A 21,221-nucleotide genomic window follows, 5' to 3' on the forward strand; every position below is an offset into this window, starting at 1 on the left:
AATATATATTTAAAAAAATTGAATTTATTTATATTTATCCGAAAAATTTCCATGTAAGTAAGTTTCAATAATTATTGTCAATGACGTCAATGTTTTTGAACTTGAACAAAATAACATGCATGAATAACTTGACACTTTTCAAACTCATCATTCTCGTGTAGAAACTGTAGTAGAGACAGAGAGTACAGTAAGAGTAGGGCAACTAATTTTTTTTTCAAATTTGATTCTTTCTTTTGGAGAAGTTCTACCTACTTATATTGATATTGATTTTTTTAAATTGTTTGATCAGCACAATCTGGGTCAGCTGCAGTCGGTGCAGGTTCATCGAAATTATTATGCTCTTGCGCTGGAAAAAAATTTTAAGTATGTACCTAATGACTAATGAGTTATTACTTATTAGCATTCATTTGAGACGATTTATTTAGGTTTTCGTTTTAGATTTAAATTGTTGTCAGCTTTCATTGTAGTATTTTGTAGGTAGGTAGGTAGGTAGTTGATTAGCCCATTTTCTTAGGTCTGTATGGAAAAGTTTTCTTTCTTTACATCTTCCTTGTTGAATGAAACGCGGCAGCGCGTCAGTGTGACCTCTAAATTTTGCAGTCTCAGATATACCTACTTCACTGCATTACGCACCCCGAGCATGATTGAATTGAAGCAATTAACAAACAATATTTAGGTAAATGTTTTGAAATTATTTTCAATTTTTTTTTTCGGTCAGAAACTTTAAACTTTTTTTAACTTCTCCAATTTATGCTATTTTTTTCTTGTCGTAACGAAACAACTGACTTGAAATGACCCAACTAAAATAGAAAAGATTCGTGCCAAACCGTCTTGTGTGAGTATGGGCAGATTTTACAGCAGTAGTGGATTTTAAAATAGACTTGCGCATTTCTGTTATGAAAATTTTTATCAATTTTGGCAACTTTCTGCAGCAGTTACCAAGGTTTCAGGATGACCTATTACAATAGTAAGTGCATTGCGATATTTTTGTTTTTATTTGCATTAAGTGCATGAAAATAGATATTATAATGTTGATATGTGACCGAAGCGTAAATCGAATAAATGTTTCTTTATAATGTTAACAAAGATATTTCTTATTTTTAATAAAATAAATGATTTTTCTGTGAAGTATCCTGTCATTCGTGGAATGGTCTCCTATGGAACTATATGGCCTTCCGGATGTTTTCTTCAGCAAATTATCGCTGGAGATGAGGAATTTGACTTCAGAAGAGCTGCCAGGTTTTCCGTTTTTGGTTGTTTCTATGTCGCACCGACGATTAATGTGTGGCTAAGGTTGGCGAACAAATTGTGGCCGAAGAATGATTTTAAATCAGCTGTCACCAAGGTATTATTTGATTTTTACTACCATATCGTTCAATAATCCATGGATATTTTGCAATTAGACGCACCCAGCTAGTTAAGAGTGCCATCATTTCATTTGCAAGTACTTTGTTGATGAGTAGGTAAAGATCCAGGGCAATGGAAAGATTCCTTTCCTGAAGGTTATAAAATAGGAAGATTCGGTGAAAAAAAAACAGATGATGAGAGAAATGTAACTATGTCATATTTTGATAAGGTGCAATGTAATCTATTTTTTGATTCAAATTTTTTAAATGAAAAAGCGGCTTTCATATTTTTATTTATTTTCCATTTTTTATGAGCTTCCACTTGTGTCTTGGTACCTAATACTTATTTCTGTTGAATGAACAGTTTTTACTTTTTAATAATATTTAATTTTCTATAGGCTGTGGTAGAACAAGTATCGTATACTCCGTTCGCGATGGTTAGTTTCTATACTGGTATGTCTCTTCTGGAAGGAAAAACTCTTGAAGGAGCTAAAGAAGAAGTTCAAGCGAAATTCCTGCCTACTTACAAAGTAGGTGCACATTCCGAACGATGGTTCGCAGATTTAATGAAACAGTTTTAAATTTATTTTATTTTTTCTGCGCAGGTTGGAGCTTTAGCCTGGCCAGTATTACAAACAATTAATCACATGTATGTTCCTGAAAGAAATAAAATCCCGTTCGTCAGTGTTTGTAGTTTAATGTGGTCGTCTTTTCTTGCATACATGAATAGAAAAGAAAAACCGACGATAAATTGATATTTTCTTGTCGTTGAAATTTCAAAAATACTTTCGAAGTTACCATTAGATACCACCCTACCCTATTATGAATCCTTTTTTATATTTTGTTGCTCATCTAGTCAGCGTTATATTTGATTCATTGAATGTTTTGTTAATGTAATTCTCAAATAATAATTCGCAATTTCCTGTTAATTAAAATGTTAAAAATATAGTATCTTTTTGGTTTTGTACTCTGTGTATACTTGTCAGTGTCGTAGCGAATGGTTCATTATTTGGGGGGGGGGAGGAGCAAAGAACCAGAAATTCCCAACTGAAAATTACGAATTTTCTAACGGGAAATTGTTACCTATAAAACGCGAATTTTAAAAGTGAAATAAGAAAAAAATGACAATTTATCATTTTTAAAAATCCTTATTTTTCTTTTTTGAATTTCTGGAAGCTTCAATGCAAACGGCCGTGAAGGCAACCCATGTTTTGTTTTTTATGCGAGTTTTTTTTTTGGTTTTGGAGTTTCAGAATTTGAATGATGTTTTTTTCAGTTTAAGGATACAATTCAAGATTTTCAAAACTCGTGTTTATTTAAAGGGGTAAAAAAAATAGTGTTTATGCTTTTTGATTAAAATATTTTTTTATGGGTGTTAAGAAAGTTTAATTAAAAAAATAATAAACTTCCACACGCGTGCCTGAGCGAATGAGGGCTGAAATTTTTGAAAATTTGAGATTCATGAAGTAAATTATCTAGGTATTATTTTTTTTATAGGAATACGTACCTACGTATGTAGATAAATTTTTCTACCTTTGAAAGTTTCAAAAGTTAGAACAGATATGTTTTTGATGCAGAAATCTAGTAATAGAAAAATAGGTATTTGGGCTGGAGCGAAGCGAGGGCGAAAGCTATTGAAAATATATACGTAATTTAAGCTCCAAAAAAGTTGGAAAATGAGTCTCTTTGCTGATATGTGGAGTGAGAATCTTGCAACTTCAACTGGTCTAAGCCGTCTGAGACAAAATTTTCCAACTATAATTTGTAGTTTATCAACCAACAATGAATATGTGATTTATCAAAAAATTACAATTTTTCTGACTCAAGGCTAATTTTTCCAACTGATTACTCAAATTTTCAACATTTCGGAAGCCGCCCACTCTTATACTTACATAATTATGTACCTATAAAAGTGATTAGGATTTTTCAGAAGTTTAATTCTATGTACATTTCAACGTCTGTTCACTGAATGAAAATCATTTAACTCCGACAGATAAAAATAGGTATAGAATTTAGTACCTTATACCTACCTATACATAACATGCGTTCAATTGCGTATAGCTCCATTTTTGAAGAATAGGATATAGGTACTAGTTACACATGGGAAAAGATTTACTTATCGGGTGAGTATCGAGTTTACGAGAAGAACAGATACAATTTTATTTTGCGGAAATTGAAACAGATATAAATGTGATTATATTATCTTTGTCATATTTCACTGTTATATCGATGAGAAAATATTTAAACCGTTTTTTTGTTGTTTTTTTTCCTTAACAGGAAGTGGTTAGACTAAAGACTTGGGTATTAAAAAATTTCAGCATTAAAAGTGATGTTATGTAGGTCTAGGTACACATTTAAAAACGCATAGTACGTAATTAAATATATGTGTATCTAGTAAGTATTCCAATACTGGTAAAAAAATTTTCAAGTACCTAAGTACATGCCCAAGTATTAATTCAAGTATTTAAAAAAAAACTCTTCTTTTCTCTTACAATACAAGAACTGAATATCAGTTAATTGTTGTTTTTGTTTCAATTTCTAAGATGCTTTTGAATATTAACTTAGAGCAAAATGAATAATCCTTGAAAGATGTGATATGGAAAATTTAGTTGAAAAGAAAAATAAACATGCCACTTGGCCAAGTTTTCCACGACAACGCCGCGCCGTGGGATGTGGGAAAAACCGGTACGTCAGGGTAGCGATTTTTAAATTTTTAAAATTCAAAATGTTACTGTGGGAGCTAAACTCAAAACTGGCAGATAAATTAAAATGGCGTAGTACTTGGACCAAGGGCTACCTCTGAGACCAGTTTCAATCCAAATCCCTGGAAGATACTTCAAGAGGTTCCCTGTCAAACCCCAAAAATGTGCTCAGTGCTCACATCATTCAATTTTCATCTCAGGGTCTTAATTCCTAAGTACTTACTTGACTTACTTGTATGTTTGTCTTCTGTCGATTTGCATTATCGCGTCTCAAGCATAAATTGGTGGCTTTATTTTCACTTGCTCGGACTTGATTTTATCACCACCTTGCGGTTGGTTATAACTTATAACTCGTGGAGGGGGAAGCGAATGATGCGTACGATGGGGAACACTAAACAGTTGAAACGACATGTTTAGTTAGTCCATGTGCTGCATATCTGATGTGAAGTTCGTGGCGGTATCGAAGTGTCGTCGATGAAGTGCGTTTTATTAATTACTTACATTTGTGTGTAATGATTACTTCCTACGTGACCGCGGTTGTTTCACTTTCAACGTTTAAAAATTTTAATAATGTATTTGAAATATCGTAATTCAAGTTCTTCGAAAAATTGTAAAAAAGAAGGATGACGATATGTTACCTTATATGAAACGCTCGGTTCAAGCGACATGTGTCATTATTGTCATTTTTTATATGACGTTATTGGTTTATTATAGACAGCGAAGCATCAATGATTATAATCAACAGGTAGGTAATTTTGATCAAATATAATATGCATACTTTTTTTAAACTGGAGCTCATGCGTGAGTACTTCATGTTTAAACAGACCTTATTTCTAGGGATATCTTAAGCTTCAACTCGAAGCCTCCTTAAGAAGTTAGTATAGAGTCGTAGAGGTACTTCGAGGTATTTCTGAGAAATGGAAAGTCACAATTGTTTTTAAAATTGAGTAATCTTTATCCCGATTCGTTTCCACCATTGAACTATCCTCATTTACGTACCTATACTAGGCACCTACAAACCTACTCTACTATTTTAGCGCCAAAACTCCTGTAGGTATCTAACCCGACGTTTTATACAGAGATCTTTAAGATACGAATACCTACTTTCTTAAAAATTGGGCTATTTCTTACGAAAAATGTTATGGAGAGTAATCGTTTTGAATAATCGTAAAGATTTTAACTTGAAAAATACAAATCTATGGTGTTATAAATTTGTAAATACGTATGTATTTGTTATCTATATAAATTTTTTCTAATATTTCAGGTTCCTGCAAAATGGCGATCTTCTCCAGAAGAAGACAATTACCAGCCTGTTGTTAATAATAAAAGCGAAAAAACACCTAATACGATTCAATTTTACACCGATATCACAGCGACACCCGTTTCTGCCACTACCTACTTGGAGGACATCTTCATTAGTGTAAAAACTACGAAGCGAAATCATAATACCAGATTAAAGTACATTCTGAAAACTTGGTTCCAGTTGGCAAAAGATCAGGTAAACTTCTTAAATTTTTTACCCGTTAGGTACCTGTAGCTCACGCAATATTTTATTCGACATGTTAAGGTAGCAATTACCCGTTATCAATCTTTCTTTCTCCAAATGTCTAAAAAATGATAAACATAAAACGATTTAGTTCTTTAGTTTTAATATAGGTAGGTAGGTATTAGCTACCCTGCCTGTACTCTCTAAATTTAAAGCAGTCAAATTTCACTGCTTAGCAGTCACGACATTTTGCCTTTTTAAAGCAGTAGTTTTTTTTACTGCAAAACAGTGAAAAATTACTGAATTGGTCAGTCAAAATGATTTTTTACTGACCAATTCAGTGATTTTTCACTGTTTTGCAGTAAAAAAACCTACTGCTTTAAAAAGGCAAAATGTCGTGACTGCTAAACAGTGAAATTGACTGTTTCAAATTTAGAGAGTACCCACTTCTTTTACCTCTGAGGGTGCATTTATCTGAGATTTCTTCAAATTGTCGGTGATTCGTGTTTGAATGGGTTACTATTATTGGCATTTAACTAGTGCCTGTATGGTATACTGTATACTTATTTATACCTATCAGCTTTTCACAATACATTTTCCGTGATGGGGTATTTCATGTCGAAGTCGATTCTTTTACAACAATCAATTGCCTTAATACATAGGTAGGTACCTACCTAGAATGTAGACTGGCTATCGCCGATCATTTTTGTAAGAAAAATGTTACGTGGTTGTAAAATTGAGATGTACCTGAATCATAAATTATAGAATGTATCAGAATTCAGAAATATCAAGTACTTACCTACCCTTACGTAATTTTTTCGTGATGATTTGAAAAATTTATAACATTTGAATAATTAATTTTTTCATACTCGTTTTCGATGCTACAGAAAACACGAATATGTCACATTGAAAGTAAGTATGTACTTGGTATGTCTCCACTCTGTGTAAGATAAGTCTGCAATGTCGGCATAATTTTCACGAAATAAAGGTACACTAGAGGTATGCATTATGCAGGTATATTAGAACGCCCGTATCTTCTACGTAGGTCTCGGTATTTCTGATGGAGTAGGTATTGTAGTAAAACAGGAAGACCTTTGCGTTAGATAGATAATCTTCCAAAAAGATTTTATATTTTACGTTTCTATATAACGGCAGATACGCAGAAGATGTCGGTGAACCTGTCTGATAATTCCGCGTTTTAAAAAATTTTACCCATTAGTAATATTTATCCGATCTTAAATTACCTCATTAATCTTTTTCTTCAAACTTCGCCCTGTGCCTCGTCATAGTTCTACAAAATATACTCCTTCGCCAAACAACGATTTATTCGCCATTGTCATTTATTTTTTCGTGTACCTACTAACAAATTACTTGCTCTGGTTTTATTCTCTTTTTTTCTGGCTGTTGTATAAAATCCTGTTACTTATCAGTTATCACGTTGTATACAGCGACACGAATTGAATGGAAGCTGTGTATAACATTAATATGTACATTAAATATTCTTACCTACTACTTTGTTGTTTAAATTCAGACACCATGTTTGAATAATTATATCGGAACCGAATGGATATCTCGCCTTAAATTTAAATATGTACTGTAATGTAGTTGCTTTATAACATCAAATATATGAAGTGAACCGCGTCTGCTATGTGTATCTATAGGTATTCACAGTCACATCGACCCGCGATGAGAAAATCGAGAAATCTCACAGTTGGTCTTTCAAATAATTTGAATAAACAATAAGTGAACAATTTTTGATATACGTAGAATCCATTTCGTGCGCTGTTTGAATTTTATTAATTAACCAGCTTTCGTTTCAATGTGCTTTAAACTTTTGAAATTGTGAAGAAGGTAGCTATAGGTGTATCTCCTTGTCCTTACCCAATTCATTAGGTATACCTATCCGCAAGATTTTTAATGATAGTCATACCACCGTACGTGCAATTTTTGTACCACTTGGCAATGTTGGATAAATGCCAAGAAAAATGCCACAGAAGGCTGTTCGATATTTTTGTATAGCGTGTAGGTTTTGTCTTTAAAAAAGATGAAAACACTTGCATAGATTTTCGTAAATAAGCATAAGTAGATAGGTAATAGGTAATTAATCAAAAAATGACAATGAGTCATCTGATGTATAGGCTAAATTCACATGTTCGTTGATAATATTCCTAAAACAAGTTTTTACCAAAGAATGTAGGGTACGTATGTATAAAAATGAAAAATTATTCATTTCTGTAATTTGGTACGATACAAATTTCATTTTATACCTATACCTACCTACCTAAATAAAGAAAGAAGTGAGTGAAACTTAATGATTGTTTCCTTCATGCGATGTTGTATGAACATTTTCTTGGTAAAGTATATATATTAAGCACTTATAAACAATAGAATTCACAAAAGGATAATTTTCTAGAGGCTATCAAGCATATCGCCGAATTAAATTATAAAGAGTTTCCCATGCTTACGTAATTAAACTACATTTTGCATTTTTTTTTCAAATACTTTATCGCGATTAACGCTCGAGACAATGGGCAAACTGAAAATTAAACTAAGTCTTCCCTTCTTCAGATGCATTACCATTTTTCATAGCGTATTTGTATTTTGTAATTATAAAGTCGAACAGTTCGCAAAATAAGTTGGTGATTATTATTCCAGCGAGGTAATTTTGATTAGTCGGATACTCATTGAAAGTTATGGAATAATAGTAATCAGATGTAGGTATGAAGAGCGAATGTGAAATTCTTGAAAATAGGTAATGACGAAACTTTGATTCTTTGCAAAGCTTGAGTCTTCTCTCGTTTATTATGAGTCTATTAGAGCCCCATTTGAGTAAATAGGGATACATACCTAAGAAGGATTTTTGCAAACAAGAAGTTGGAGTAGGTACTAGGTATAGGTATACCTAATAAGTACTCGTATTTTGATACTTTTGGTTGTTTCTAATTCTTCAACATAAAAATCTTAAACACATGTAAAATCTCTCCAAAGTTAACTCGTTCCTGTACTGAAGAAAAGCAATAAAAAAAGAGGGTGGCGATCGCTTGCCTGATTAATATTGTTTCGAGCTACAGCTAATAACACACAGGTGTTCCATGTGATGCGATGGGTTCGTACGAGTATGTGTATTATGTGGTCGAAGAAACGATGCATATCATTTGTGCGGCCACCGTAACAAGCGTACAGACATTTTGTGCTTCTGCACTACATCATATGTAGTTTGTGGTTTGAAGCTGCATGAACCCGCGTATAAAGATTATTGAAGTGTAAAATCAAAATATCAAGTATCCGAAATAGTTTTGTTGCACTGGTTCCATTTGTATTTTTGCCCTTCGATTTACGTATCTACCTGTCTGGGTAGGTAACCATTAAAATGGCTGTATATTGGCTCGCACGTGTTGAATGATTTTTTCAATCCAAACTTATACAAAAGCAACTTATTGATTGGGTGATATTTATAAACGCACCTGCGACTGCGAACCCTAATTAATGTTTCTATTTTGGCTCAGGTTGGTAGGTCTCTATAAGCTATTTGTAACTTCGAATTCATGGAGATATTTCGGTTTTAGAGATTGATAAATCGGCTGAAATAGATATATGTATTATTATATAATTCTGGTTCAAAGTGAAATAGGCAATTCTGAAGAACTAATGACGTTTTTTAATTGGGTCTACCAACTCTAAGGCGCTAATTTATGTCGTGAATTTTGCAGCTACCTACTTACTTACCAATTCGTGAACTAGGTAGACAGACTCGAAATCAATTTCAAAAATCGGCGCGACAATAGCTCAGTTTTCATGTCGAGATTCGTGCTACGTGTTATATTCTTTCCTACCTACGTAGTACCTATGTTTTATATTCTAATTAAACCGATTTATTGTTGACTTAGGTACGTTAGATCGCGTTAACTGATGATCATTGAATTTAAAAGTCGTTTAGGTGCCTGCCAGCTAAGCTAACTGAGGTATTATTTCGTGACGTTAACATTATTTCAGATTCGTGAAGATTAATGTAAATGCTAATTACCGCAGAACCGCACTGGTTCAAATGTCGCGTGAATTCCAGGTGGCTCTGGCTCATTTTCTGTATGCTTAACTACGAGTTTGCAACAATACCAACAAACAATCCAAGTACCATCTATACCTGCACGAGCTGCACCTAAATGGTATACTAGGTATCCGAATCTAATTAAAATTAATTAGACCGGTTTCTAAAAATACGCTATAACTAGTTGAAAAAAGACACATTTTAATATGCTCGTATCAAAAAAGAATGCTGAAAACCAAATTCTTGCTGCTGCGATGGGAACTTCTGTATTATCGGTATCGTTTAATGTACATAAATAAACGTATGTGTGAGATGAGGAACATTTGTTGTTTTTTTTTCTAGTTGTGAATACGGATCCATATGGTATTTTAAACATGCGAACTTGCTGGTTGATATTAAGATCTAATTGCTTCCTCGTTCACGCTTTTTATGAGGGAGTGAAACTGATATCTATCAAATGCAGCACTATTTTCCGATGTGACTTTTCAATCTAAAGGTTATGTTTTATGTTACATCTTAATGATCGTACGTGCTATATTGTTTTGAATGTGTGATGTGTGTATAGCTATGCAATGTGCGTGTACCGTGTACCATTCTGTACCATGATGGAAGTCTCTGTTACCATTTTCAGCTTATCTGAAAACCCCAGCGAAATTTCAATTTTTCTGTGCGTGTTCTTTCTTTACCATCTCGAAGGCTCGAAAATCCGTTTGGAAAGCTAAAAATTTGATTTCCACCTTGGTACTTCAAGTATCATAATCTGAAAATCAACGTTTGAATTAATTTGAGCCGGACTTCGACTTGATTTTAAATTTTGAAAAAATCCGGAGAGCATTTGCTGAAATTTCTCATCTTGTCCAATTTGACTTTTTGAAGATTTGAAATCTGCAAGCAGCTGATATCCAAATTTTCAGCTGTTCTAATCAAAACTATTCCGCGCCCCCCTGCCCCCGAGGTGGAATTTGGAAGTAATGGATGTAAGCAAAATCTTGTTGGAAACTTCAGGTTTTCTGAAAAAGTATAAATTTAGTTTTGGGATGTTCATCATTTTTAAGAATATAAAATTACTGACCTATTGTTAGTTGTTCCGTTTGGAATTCACTGAAACGATACATTTTTCAACATTTTTGGGAGAAATTCAAAAATTATTGAGAAAAATCAAAATCTCACTGAAGGTTTCTGAATCGATCAAAAAATAGAAATGATGTTTGGTTCTGGGATATGTACTGGTGTTAGATCGAATAACAAATTAGGAAGAAGAATGCTCGTCTCGATCAAAACTTTTGCAATACTTAGTATAAAAAAAAATCTTGAAAATTTCAATTAGGTATTGTTTGATTATTTCTCGGTAGACTACTACTTAATGGTCGACTGGCCAGTAAATAGTTGGTACCAAGCTTAGTTATCTTACAATGAAGGCGTGCCAAAGGTCCAGGTTCAATTTTATAGGTTTGTAGTTGGTACGCTTCTGCATAAATACCTACCTACCTACATCATAATATACTTCCAGTGTTTCTACGCACTAACTAAGCTGCTGATACTCATGTACCATGCAGCAGATTTCTTATGAGAATCTTTATCTTATCAGGATTATTTCAGATTAACTGTCAAGTCAACGATAAACTAACATAATGATACAAAAGATTGATGATGGGCTTCCAATAAGTAATTAAAAGAAACTCAACGAATTAGAATTTATAATGATTGATTGTTTGCGTGTTTATTTTAGGAGAGATTAAGTAATTTAAAACAGCCCTATAAGTGTACCTACTTCAACCAAAGAAAGTATTTTCTTAAAGAATATCTATAGGTACCTACCTAAATAGGTACCGTGCTTAATTCCAAAAAAGACGAAAATTTTGTTAAATGGCTTGACAATTTCCAATATTAATTTTCTTATTTTTCATTGGATTTTGAAGAGATTTTAAGAAAGCTATTGAATCGCGAAGGCGTTTTAATTTTAGACAATTGTGAAAAATATTTCGTTTTGTTCATGAATTAAAAAATATTTTTTTTTACTTATTTACTCGTACGTATCCTGCTACAGATGATTTTTGCGTTGCAATCGAATGAAACAGAGATAAACGATGCAGTTTTTGTGAATTCGATACATATGCCCATCACTCTGATGGGATTATATTCAACCGGTTCGAGAAATTTCGCGTTCGAGGTGTCATTGGGTAGATTTAGATAGAAGAGGATGCGTGGTGCGTAGCGTATTTCGAATACACAAGTTGTGTTATCTTATCTGATTGAAAAATCCTGCTTTTCTGTATCTTTCATTTTCGTCACTGTGATACAGTTCAGATTACGTCCAAATGTGTATCTAAATGTCTGCGATGAGCGATTTGTTGTACTGGCTAGTTGAACATGATATCTATTACCTATACTATTACTTTTGAGAATACAAATATCATTCGCCATGTATGGGCAGTTGTTTTAATGTGCGACACTGCGGCGGCGGACTGCAGGCGCTTCTTTTTCAAAAAAAAAAAAAAAACTAACCGTACCTAGACCTATTACTATTACACAGTTTGAGTTAATAAAGTTAATCATCGACGGATTGATTTGTCGCTTTGAAATAACTACATATTAAAACGATCCAGCGCCCGGTTTCGATCAAACTCAACCCATAGGCTATAATAAGTCAAGTAGACGCGATGCGGGTTGCGCGTTAATTTTTCCTCCTGAAGTTAACGTGTACATATATCTAGATACGAGTATTTGTTAGTAGAATGAAAGTGACTCAGTTGAAATATATTCCATCTGAACTGGTAGTCGAGTCGTACATTTTTATCGAAATGAAACTAACGAATTATTTTGAACTCGCCCATGCGAGATTCAACTGCGTGGAAATGAATCAAAATAAGTATACTATCTATAAGAAAACGAAAAGTTCATTCTGACGCTGAATTAGATTAAAAACTGGATGTTCGGAAACTTCTTACTGGATGTGATATTATTTTTCTTTACGAAACGAAACATGAGAATATCGAATCAGACATCCGTGTCCGTGTTTCTGTTTTCGCTCATTCTTTTGATTGAGCAAGGCGACAGAGATCCTTAACCTTAAAGTAGGCAGGCTAGGTACCGCTCATGCAAACTATTTCAGTGGTTTAATCGAAAAACTGATCGTCCTACAAAGTTTCAATTTTTTTACGATGACTCAAAAATTTGATAAAACAATGAAATTGCCTCCTTTCGAAGACACTATTATTCAACGTTTTTCTTGGGGGGGGGGGGCAAATTTTTGAAACGAATTACATATTATACCTAGATATTGACCTTAATCTTGAAAAGTGGATGACTTCTTTTCAGAAATGTCAGTTTGCATAGCGTCTGTTCTGTTTTGGCAAATTAAAATTATTACAAAAAATATATATATTTGGTGTGTACTGTGTACCTATTCATTCATTCCAAAAAAAAACAGCTTCTTTTAAATTTTCGGACTGTTTTTGAGAGGACCTAGGTACACTAAATTATTTTCAGGTTTCAACATCAAGTTACCAAGTTTTTAAATGGGTAGGTACTTAACCGATAGGTGCTTGGGTACGTATAATTCAGGGGGTTTGAAAACATCGAACATTACAAAGAAAGTTTTTTATTAAAAAGTAAGTTGGCAGCGTGGAATTGATGCATGTGATTGGTGGAATATTAATCACACCAATCCAACAACACTAATCTCGCGTTATCAGTCATTATTGCTACTCATGGGAAAACTTTGTTCTTTCCATGCAGTTACTTCGCCAATATCTTCGATTTGGTTAACATTACAGTATGAAGCTCTTTTTTTGACGACATTCTCTTCATCCACTTGTGGGAAGGATTGAGAGGTTCATTCTTCAAACTCTTTCCTTTGCGCGTGTGTACTCGGAAAATACGAGCGTTTTAATTGGAAAAGATTTCTAAAAAAATGAAAACATTAGGTACCTACCTACCTATTAGGAGGTACAATACGACTCATTTAGTTAATTTCTTTAGTGAAAAATTATACATCTATACGTGTTTAGATTAAGTACGAGTATATGTGCGCGGCTTTCGCTTACATATACAGATATAGTTTAATATTACCTACATAAGAATATTTTATTCAAAAGTTATGATGGAAAGATAATATCTTTTGAGGATCCCGCATATCGTACATTTTGGTGCCTTTGAATTCAATAGCAGCTATATCGGTTCGCTCGTATATTAATAGGCTAAGTACCCACTTGGAATCCGAACGTGGAACGTATCACGATAAAATTTGGTCTTTTTTGTTTTTTCACTACCTTATTGTAAATTATAATTGATAATGGGGCATTATTGCGAGCGTTCGTGTATAACGCGTATTGAGTAATATAAAACAAGGCGGCGGCTACAGCAGCAGAGTAGAGATTTTGTTTCATAAAAGCATCTCGGTAGCTAAAAGAGCGGAGAGAGCTCTTAATTAAATCACGTGTAAGGAATATTGAAAATTTAGTGCTTTTTTTCTTTAAGTGGTCCGGCGTAACGCAGCATGAACAAACTTTTCATTATATTTTTAATGAATGTCTTAAATATCAAGTTATATAATTTGTACATAGGTTAGGTGTAGATAGTTTTTTTGTTTTTTCATATTTTTAGAATAGACATAGAGCAGCACGCCAAATAGGTACTGCCATGTGTCGGATTTGGCTTCTTGTACATATTAGGAGTAAAACGTGTTGGTAGGCAGGTAAAAAAAACCTATGTCTTATCCCTCCAAATAGCCTGGATGGCCTGGACAAGCCTCTACTTACAAAGAACGATACGCGATACGTGACAAATACTTGGAAATCTCCACACAAAAGTAGACTAATTAGGTTTTGGTATAGTACCTCTTTGTTGCATATGAGTGCAATATATCATCAATGGGTAAAGGACACTAGGTCGAGATACAGCCACAGACATCGAAGTAACGCATGTTTCCAAAATACTGTATTCTCGGTATGTGTCGCGTTGTTAAAATTTCTCAATCTGTACTAATGACTCCCTATTGCCCCTATTCTATGCCGAAAAGAAACACGTGTCTGTACAAAAAGCGGTAAAATGAAGGATAGAAAGATGCATTCAAATGTTTTCTTATTTGTATAAAAGAGCCTTTTAACTTCCAACTTACTTAGGTACCTACTTTAGGTATAAATGTGGATTGTGGATGGTATATATTATGATCGCGTGTTTACAGGGGTGCTTTTTTTTGTCGTCCGAAATGACAGGTTGAAAAAAAAAGGAAGAGAATCGTTAAAACCGTGCGTCGAGTTATTGAATAAATATTGATTCATTTTGAAGGATTTTAATAGGTTCTACGGTTTATATGTACGCAAAGGTGGGAAAGCAGAGGTAGGACAGGCGACTTCATTGAACAGTTTATTGGGTAGTATTCTTTCGAACGGAACATCTTTTTTATACCACTTTATTGGGGTAAAGTGATTTTTAAAAGTACCTACCTATCTTAGGATGTTTATGGTTATACTCGTATGTATATGTATGTACTTCAGATGCCTAAAGTAAATGCCAGGAAAAGTCAAAACACTATCATTGATTCTATGAAGACTCGACTGTGAGGAGAGGGAACGAAAATGCGATTATTCTTTCGATGAAAGGAAATTCCAAGTATTCGTAGAAAGATTTTCGTTTGTGATGATTTTTTTTTTTTTTTGAGAAAAATAGTTGAAGTGGAGGATGAAATCAAAAATTTGTGCATAAAGAAGGGTTTCGAGGATTTAACACTTTAACAGTTCCGCAAACCTCTTTTCTTGGCAAAATGAGAGGAAAATTCGACAGAGAAAGGCATAAATTATAGGCATAGGTACCTACGTAATTTTGAGCATTGAGCTAACAGAACAGAAAATGACTAGAGATAATTTCTGGTGAATAATTCTAAAAAATTTAGTTGCAATATCTCAGAAAATTATGAAATTGTCGTTGTCTCTTTCTTCTAAATAAATAACTTTGTTAGACAAGTGAATTGACCAAGTTTTGGTACCACTGACTGAACATCATTAGAGATTTCATTTTAAAGGGATCCCACCGGTTGGCAAATGTTTGCCAGAACACAACATAATGTTCGGAGACTGTTCCATTGATGGAGAGATGTGTATGGCGACATGTGAGATGGACTGGACAATTTGACCTGCCTCAAGTGTGGATGGAATATGGAAATGTGCATGCTGTGTTGACCTTTAAACCAAAATTCATTTTTGTCAGAGTGCAGCGATTAATAATTAAAATGTGGGACCTCCTGTGACGAATATTTTGTTACAAGAATTATTTTGGATGTCCTCATTTTTTAAAAAGCAAATTTTTCAAAAATAACTTTGTTGTATCAAATTCGTCGTCGTCGTAGTCGCGCTCCTTTACAGGAGATAGCGTATATGTCCATCTATATTAGCCGGTATCTAGCGTATCTAATTGTTTCTTTCAGGGTCTTGCAGGGGGAGTTGGCTGGTGAGTTTGTTGTTAACAGTTCCGATCGTTTCCTCCCTCTCGTTGATCTTCCTTGGATTTTCCCCTGTACCGCTAGCATGAAAATACCGTTTTCTCGTATTTTATGAGCTAAATACTTTAGCTTTCTGTTTTTGTATCAAATTACTAAAATATTAAAAAAAAAAAAAAAAAAAAAAAAAAATAGACATGTTATGTGTTAATAAGTATACGTAATAATAAAATAATACTTTAATTTATTTTTACTTTAACTTGTGTTAATTTTTTTTGTTCACAGACGTGGTTTTTTACCGATGTGGAGGAAAAACAATTACAGAAATTAACAAGTAAAGAATTTGAGTTACTATTTTCAATATAAGTAAATTATAGGCGATAGATTTATACTGAATTGTGAAAAGAATTTCAAAATTTCGCTCGATACATAATTAACCTCGAGAATTGCGTAAGCCAAGAAGCGTTTGTATGTTTCATTATTGAAAAACATTCTATGTAGGTACCTAAAAGGATTGGAACAATTAGAATGTTGAAAACATGTAGGTATGGAAAACGTGTTTTATCGAACATAAATTCTTTTTTTTTTTTAAAAAACCCAACCATAGGTAGTTTAAAAAAATGAAGCTATAATTTAATATTCTTTAACTAACCGTAAACGTTTAGGTTGGTAGCGATATGATTGTACTTATTAAACAGAAGGTATATTTTCTAGTCGGTTCAAAAAATTAACACGTTAATTACCTAATGGTTTATCACTATGGGAGTAAAGGCGTTTCTTCGTATTAACCGCCGAATGTTTATCTTCTAATTCGAAGTTTTTAATTAACTCGGGTTTTCATTTTGTATTTTCTACTGACTGGTGAATTTTGCTCTATAAATTAGGCGGTTTTAGTTGCGTATCCTATAATCAAATAGGCCTAATCGGAAGCTTTTGCTGTTATATGAATTATGTGCTGCGCGGATTCGCTATCTCTAGAACAATAAATTATAAAGTACATATTTGTGTATACGAGATTTGGTTGCATTGAGGGGTAATACAGGTTACTTACAAAGTGTCCCTTTGAACATTGGTTGCTCTTTGAATTTTGTAATACATATGGAGCTAGACTGATTCACCATTTCTAAAAAAAATAAGATATTGCATTTCCTGTAAGTTTTTGATAGGTTCTTTTTCGCCCTTTCTCCTCAAGCAGAAGCTTGGTTATTCCATGGAAAATCAGCCAAACCATCGATTTTTTTCATATTTTGCAAGTCGGTAGGTAGGGGTCATTAAACGATATAAGAAATAGGGCAAACCGGAGATGCCTAAGATTTTTTTTGGATATATACTCGTTATGAAACAGGTCTCACAAAACTGAATTTGATGAAAATTTTCGATTTATATTTTTTGAAGGGATCTGTCATCTGTGTGTAAAAAAATGCAATTTCGAGTTTTTTTTCAATTTTTTTCAATTTTTTTTTTATTAGCACATGAAAGTTCATAGGGTAGTACAAAAAAATTTCAACAACTCAATCGAAAAATAGAAGGTCTGTTGGTCAAAACGGTCCAAAAATTGAACCAGCTTGCAGAAAAGAATCACATAGTGTATAGTGTATGACTGGCATCTGATGGGACACCCTGTATAATAGAAACGTTGACCGTACAGCCTTTTAAGCCTTATATCACCGCTTTAGAGTGTGTGAAAATCAGAAGCCTATAAGTGCAACGATATATTTTTCATTATGAGTCATTGTAAAGCGCAGCTCGCTGGTAAATATCAACTACACGAAACAAAAGAGAGAAAAAAAATGTTTATTTATTGTAAAGAACATACGCGTATATATGCGTAAAACAAGAAGAAGAAAATGTTTGTCGGATATTTATAACAATAATGACAGTAATAAAAGCGAGGAAATGGATGATCAAACTAGACTGACAAAGAAAATTGAAATAGATTGATGGAGTTACCACGAGTAAATGCTGCAAACGGGTGGACTGCTTGTTTTATGGTGTGTTATAGCGAGCAGGACGTTCCAATTAAAGTTAATTTACAATTCGAATGCGGAGAAGTGGAGACTTGTATCAGAATAATTGTTTATATTTCTTTTCAGTTTCCCACCGTCCAAATATAGTATATTCTGTATAAACATTTTCAAAACTTATCGTATAATGTACTTCTACTTACATATACCTAGACCTACCTACTTCTATTCCACGCTATAAATTAATTTCGTACTAGGATTTAACTTGAAATAATTACGAGGTTTTGCTAAAGCGTTACTTTTTTTATGTTTCAGATAACCATATGATAAATACGAATTGTTCCGCATCTCATAACAGGTTAGCAATTGAAATATCTTTGCTATTTTATGCGCGTGTGGTGGCTTTGGTTTTTCTTCATCAGTTTGTGAAGTTTAATTCGCGCATTAAAAATGCGTTTTTTCTAGATGACAAAATATCAAAACGAGTATACAAATAAAAATTTAAATTGAAAGATACAGCTTTATAATTAAACATTGCCAGCGTAATTGATGATTCATTTATGAAATGGGATTCTACAATGGTCTGTAGTTGTACCCTGTGGGGGAAGGAGGACAAGAGGAGCAGAGCTCTTTGGTTTAATGATTTTCCTCTCCCTTGACACCTATAAAATTTTTCCATCGGTTATCTGCAGCTTATTTCTATGTGCTGTTTAATGTGAAGCAATTTATACGACAATTTTATCGTTTTTTTGGACAATAATCTTCTCCATTATTGAGAATTTAATACATATGAATAATTATCTTCTCTCATTAAAATTGTCGCTTCCTCAGACTGTGGGGGGAGGAGGGGGCGGAGTCAGGAGTGTAGTGCAAATTCTTCAAAACTATTCTGTTTATTTCACTTTTTAGATTTTTATTTTATATCTTGCGACCTGAAAATTAAATGCAGCACAACTGGTTTTTGTACTCATTTTCAGAAAAATAAGTCATTTGTTCATTATACGTAGGTATCTATAATGTGGTTTACATTATTTTTGAAATTCGATACAATTTTCAGCTCCATAAAAAATTTGAAAAACCTGCGGCAGGTTTTTTCATTTTAAGTATGTGTTTTTGAAAATTTAATTCAGAATCAAAAAATGAAATGAATGAAAGTCACCACAGTACCGCGTATGCATTTTACGTCTGCTGAAAAATTGCTGTGAATCTTTTTCATTTGACGTTTTTTTTTTCGTTTCTAGGAAAGCGCTGTGTTGCAAAATGTCAGTTGAATTTGACACGTTCTTGTATAGCAATAAAAAGTAAGTTTTTGATTAATAATTTTAAATATTTACGTAATTTAGTTTTCAATCATTTCCTAAATACCTGGGTACTCGTCTCGTAAAATGCTAGGTGCCACGACTTCAGTATTTTTTTAAATATAGTGAGGTATGAGGTATTTAAAAATTGCTAAATATTAAATACTTGAATACCTAACCTACATATGTAAATGATAGACAAATATTCAATATGTTGAAATCATTACCTACGCATTCTTTCAATTTTTTCATTTGAAATTACGAGTGAAATTTGCAGGCAATTGTTTCATGTGTCCATATAGTTGATTATAATGATTACCTGGTATATCTACCCTACCCTTGTTAAAATAATCAATACAACTTGAGTCTTGACCATAGTGATAGCAATAATTTTCACTATGGTTGAATGTGTAAGACTTATTTTCAATCTCATATCAAGAAAATTTGTTTAAAAATGAGCATTGATTGAAATTTAAAAAAATTGAAAATTTGCATCGCTTATATGCACCCAGAAATTGCCCTCGTGTATCTTTCTACTATGTTTTTATACCTACATAATGTGTATTTTTATTCCCTAATAAGTATGTGTGTAATTCTTTGGATCGTGTGAACACGATGAACTTCTGCGATGTAGGTATGCTAGATTTTTTTCAGCATTCTAAAAGAAACAATCCGACTACATAAATTAATGAAATGGATAGTAATGAATATTTTAACCATGAAAGATTAACCAGAGACGACACCAGTTATTATTCCATTGGAAACTAACCATTCGATGTTTTTCTCCTCGCTTTCGAATGAGAGTGTCAACCTTTTCGATAATCAAATAATAAAAAAAAAAAAAAACTAGTTTATATAAGATTGAGTATTATAAAATCGTTGACATCGGTATTTGTACTTAACGTGTGACATAGGTAATACCGTTTGTAAGTAAGTGAGTAGGTAGTATGCTAAACCAACGGTTGTATTGTTTGCTACCTAAATCATTTCGTGGTTAGTCATCGGACCATATACCTACTTACTAATGAGTTGAGATCGCGCTTCAGTCATTGTTTTAAATAGTGTTTTAATTTAAATATTAATTGCATGGTATTCATTTTTTTCCATCGATACGAATTATTCGTATTTGATAAGTGCTTACGATAGAGAGACTTCGTGGTTATAGTGAATAGGTTTTCGATTTTTCAATATTTTTAAACCTTTGTCAATTACCTACTGTACACTTCTATACTTTTTGCGTAGGTAGTAAAATTCGTTCTAAAAGATGATTTTGGTTAAATGCATCGGTATTAATAATCCCATGATTTTGATACGAGTACATATAGATATACTCGTATGGATAAGGATATAATTACCCATTGAAACTGTTCGCTTCATCGTGAAGCATGTCGAAGCAAAAATTTGGCAATTCGTTGATGTTGATATGAAAAGGTTGCCATGAATCAGCAGGTGGTTATTTTATTTCTACAAAACGAACCTGTGCGTATACGATCTATTTGATGCCTTCTATCTGTAATCTTCCCTTCATAGGGCCTGTTTCTGTTCCCGTTCGACCATTTAGGTAGCCGATCCCGCACTCTCAGAATCACAAGTATACCGTATGTTGTTATGAAATTCTTTTTTAGTTTTGTATTTCACGCCATTTTTTATTAGTTTTTAAATCGTGCGTGTAAGGGAGTCCTTTTTCTATACCTACCTATTTATACTTAAGTCGGAGTACGTGATAAATCATGGCTAGTTTCACTGAAAATCAATTGATACGTATTTAAAGATTTTCTTTGAATACATATATTGGACAAGTACTTACCTAAGCACATTTTTTAAGAGTAATTTTCAACGTGAGTATGATTTTGAACTTTGGATTAGGAAAATAACACTTCGATGTTGGACTTTATTATTACCATAATATTCTGAAACATTTCAGCAAAAAGTCTTAAAGAACAA

The 21,221-nt window shown here is 33.2% G+C and overlaps 2 protein-coding genes across 3 annotated transcripts in view; both read left to right on the forward strand.

Moving 5' to 3' along the window:
* Nucleotides 1-159: 159 nt before the first annotated feature.
* LOC135831898 (PXMP2/4 family protein 4-like) lies at nt 160-2,313 on the forward strand. Of its 2 annotated transcripts, XM_065344746.1 has the most exons (4): nt 160-967; nt 1,130-1,345; nt 1,745-1,876; nt 1,952-2,313. In XM_065344746.1, exons 2-4 carry the CDS (start codon nt 1,148-1,150, stop codon nt 2,099-2,101), a joined length of 480 nt encoding a protein of 159 aa, XP_065200818.1. In that variant the 5' UTR covers nt 160-967; nt 1,130-1,147; the 3' UTR covers nt 2,102-2,313. The 2 variants fall into 2 exon arrangements, with proteins under 2 accessions (XP_065200818.1, XP_065200817.1); XM_065344745.1 differs by lacking the exon at nt 160-967 and having other exon boundaries at nt 996-1,345.
* Nucleotides 2,314-4,446: 2,133 nt separating this feature from the next.
* fng (Fringe glycosyltransferase) overlaps nt 4,447-21,221 on the forward strand; it is a 38,476-nt gene continuing 21,701 nt past the window's right edge. Inside the window, exons 1-5 of the mRNA XM_065344748.1 lie at nt 4,447-4,793; nt 5,313-5,546; nt 16,301-16,349; nt 18,295-18,337; nt 19,221-19,280. Of these exons, the coding sequence (XP_065200820.1) occupies nt 4,680-4,793; nt 5,313-5,546; nt 16,301-16,349; nt 18,295-18,337; nt 19,221-19,280 (500 nt within the window). The 5' untranslated portion in view covers nt 4,447-4,679. The remainder of the gene's footprint in view (nt 4,794-5,312; nt 5,547-16,300; nt 16,350-18,294; nt 18,338-19,220; nt 19,281-21,221) is intronic.

The sequence above is a fragment of the Planococcus citri genome, chromosome 1 (assembly GCF_950023065.1).
Source record: "Planococcus citri chromosome 1, ihPlaCitr1.1, whole genome shotgun sequence".
In the NCBI taxonomy this organism is placed as follows: domain Eukaryota; kingdom Metazoa; phylum Arthropoda; class Insecta; order Hemiptera; family Pseudococcidae; genus Planococcus; species Planococcus citri.